General features: G+C 44.2%; 1 protein-coding gene across 4 annotated transcripts in view; it reads left to right on the plus strand.

The window, feature by feature from the left end:
• The window catches only part of adamts6 (ADAM metallopeptidase with thrombospondin type 1 motif, 6), a 90,439-nt gene that overhangs the window by 46,238 nt on the left and 40,863 nt on the right, over positions 1–3,338 (plus strand). For all 4 annotated transcript variants that reach the window (XM_008423379.2, XM_017307675.1, XM_008423378.2 and 1 more), the window contains exons 13-14: positions 1,071–1,216; positions 3,055–3,118. In XM_008423379.2, the coding sequence (XP_008421601.1) occupies positions 1,071–1,216; positions 3,055–3,118 (210 nt within the window). The remainder of the gene's footprint in view (positions 1–1,070; positions 1,217–3,054; positions 3,119–3,338) is intronic.

Consider the following 3,338-nt stretch of genomic DNA (forward strand, 5'->3'; position numbering starts at 1 on the left):
ACACACACACACACACACACACACACACACACACTCATGCAATCCTGATGAGCTGTAGGTCATCAGGCCTCTGATTATGCCAGCCAGGTTAGGGGGAGACAGTTTTAACGCGGATTATGGCGGCCATTGTGGCCGGACGGTCCGAGCTCCAAAAGGGAAGAATAGGAGAGCGTCACGAGCTGTCGCCTGTAATTACCATTAGCTGGTTGGAGCCTTTGAGGACCGCAGCCCACGTACGGGTGTCCTGGACAACACAGGGAGGCCCCAGGTTGAAACCATAGGGGTGGGGGGGGTCTGCCACTGCTGGAGGAATATGATTGTCAGCAGTTTCTCTTCCAGCGTATGAAGAGCAGAGAAGCAGAGAGTTTGGAGGAAGAGACAATTGAAGGGGGTGGAGGGGATAAGAGAGAGTCAAGCTTTTGAGTTTTTACTGTCTTCAAACGAACCCACGGATATGAATTATACTCCAAAGTTTTGAGTACTGATCCCTTCGTCCTCTCTCCCCCTGCTAATGCTGATGTTGTTTAAACAGGGCCTCGCCACATGAATGGAGCGAGTCAAACAAACAGAACGGTGGCTCTAGCGAAGCCCTCACCTTGACTGTTTCAGTTTCACTTTCAGCGAGACAATAACCCACTGACCCAGTTGCAGAGACAAAGGCCACTTTCTGATCCCCTCCTCCACCTCTAACGCTGACAGGCTTAGCCCCTGAAAAATAACTCGGCACTCTTTGTGTTTCTCTCCTGCTTCCTGAACCATCACACATCCACGGAAATTGTCAAGCCATGAGCTAGAATGTTTCAAATAGTCATAAAATAGGTGAAAGTTTTTCTTTTTTTATGAATATGTTTTAAATGAACAACTTTTTTTAAAGTTATGCAACTACAAGGGTTGCAATGGCAGGTTTTCATCAATATAATTTTTTTTATGTTATGTTTTTTTTTTTTTAATGTTGCTTATTTCGTTGATATTTTAATCAAGTTCAACTGCTACTTCATAACAGATTTAACTCCATACTAACAAAACCTTCCTTTTTTGTCCTCTGCTTGTTTCCGCCCCTCCATGACCAGTGGTGTTACCAGGGAGAGTGCGTTGCGTTCGGCTCCCAGCCTGAGAGCGCGGATGGCGGCTGGGGTCCGTGGTCCTTGTGGGGAGAGTGCAGCCGGACCTGCGGAGGCGGCGTTTCTTCCTCCATGAGGCACTGTGACAGCCCAGCGTAAGTAGGCAAAAGTAAGCCACAGCAAGCCGAACACACACATCCAGGTCCTGCCTACAAGTGTGTGTTTGTGTCTACTCCGTTTGCTGCATGTGCGCCACATCCATGTGGGAGCAGAGCCACATGAACTAGGCTGTTTTTATTGAAAAATACACTGTGAAATGTTTTTGGGTTGGATTCATTCCTTATTCACAGAGAGAGAGAAAAAAAACATTCAATGTATGTTTTATTAGCATTTGCTTTCATAAAGCTTGAGGCAGTGGCATATGTGAAGCAAATATTTTTGATACTAATAAGTAATTGTTAATAGACTTTGGAAAATGACCTTCCTGAATCTGATATGTTTCCTTTTGAAGAACAACAAAAATTCAAATGACATCACTTTACACTAATCCTAATTCACTTTGCGGTGAAAACTCAAAACTCAAAATGTCGTCATGGATGCAGAAGCTGTGGGCAGGAAGAACCTCCAGTAGCAGTCATTCGTGCAGTGAATCTGAAGAGGCCTCTGACTGAAGGATGTCGCTGTATGACAGCCTGATGACTGTCATCACATGCTAGCAGCTCAATGTCCAGGCAGCAGAGATGATATTTATTAGCTGTTGGCTAGCACTGCTAATCCGTCTCATTTGCTTTTATAATTTCTGTCTGGTTGTTTGGTTCAAAATTTGAGCAGAGAGATGTTGGAGTTGGGGATACAATCCTTGCTTGTTCAGATAGATGGAAGAGATGTTTTGAACTTCCTCCATCTCTCATCGGTCCTGCCTTCCCGCCTCCTTTTCAACTCCTCTGGGATTTGGTGTTGTAGTTCAGGTAGCATTTGAGATGCTAATCAGCTAATCGCCCTGATTTCCTTAATTTTTGGCGATTCGCCAAAACGTACATGTGAAGCTGATCATATCCACTGATGTTATCTTCCTCGGCAAAGGTCTAAAAATCAACCGCTCTTTTCTCTGTACTGACAGAGGTTTGACTGTCCACCAGGCCACTTCTGCATGTTTACAGTTAACAACAGTCAACCCACTCTTAACAACTCAACAACGTTCTTGTTATATTTAGCAACATTTATTTAGACCAACCAGAGCCTCCCCGGCCTGCATGCAGACATCTGGGGGTTTTTACTCGTCTTCCACTGTCGCATTCTGTTGTTTTGGAAGCAGAGGTGTTACATCACACATGCCACGGGAAGACAAAAAGGAAGAGATGGCGAATAAGATGGGGGTGGGGAAAAGCAGGGTGGGAAAGGGAAGGCACCAGCGTAATGTGGACCACCTGTGTACGGTAATCAGCGCAGCTCAGGCGTCGGCGCAAAGTGGAGGGGAGGGATGAATAAACACAGCCAGCGGAGCCTTGAACACATTCATTACAGGAGCCTCTTTTGCACTGAAGTGGAAATAATCATGGAGGAAAAAGAGAGGCTAATGAAGGAGAAAGGAGGGATAAAAGAAGAAAAATAAATCCCTCAAAGATAGCGTGGAGGTAGGAAAAAAAAACGATTCTCTGAGAAGAGAATGGTTCTGGAGTTACAGACCGCTCGTCTCGTCCAAACCTAAATGTCACATCACACTTAAGGGGTCTCGGCGGAGCTTGGGTTTCATGAATGAATCCCAGACTCAGTACGGCAGTGCTTTCACACACAAACACGCTTCTGTGTCCCGGCAGAGACTTTGCCACCAAAACGAGTCCGTGTGCGGAGTCCAGCCGCTCGCTCTTGTGTTGCATCCTAAAAATAAATCATTGTTGTAATTCGAGATGCTAAATTAACAATTTAACAATTTCTTTTCCCCCCCTCTCTCTTTTAGTTCCCCCCATTCATTCAAATCTCCTGTTCCTTTCAGCCCATCTGGAGGAGGCAAGTACTGTCTTGGAGAGAGAAAACGGTACAGATCTTGTAACACCGACGTGAGTCCATTTTTATGACTTTACCTGAGGGGAGGGCATTTATCGTATCGTTTATCATTTATTATGGAACTTCTTATTACGATAAGAATTTGGATTTATCGTTGTCATGATACATTTCAGTTATTGATGTTATATAAAAAGAAAGTAAGGTGACGTTATGATCGAAAATGTTATTTTTAATCATTTTTATCATTACATTTTATTTTAATGATAAAAAAAA

Source organism: Poecilia reticulata, linkage group LG12 (genome assembly GCF_000633615.1).
Source record: "Poecilia reticulata strain Guanapo linkage group LG12, Guppy_female_1.0+MT, whole genome shotgun sequence".
NCBI lineage: Eukaryota > Metazoa > Chordata > Actinopteri > Cyprinodontiformes > Poeciliidae > Poecilia > Poecilia reticulata.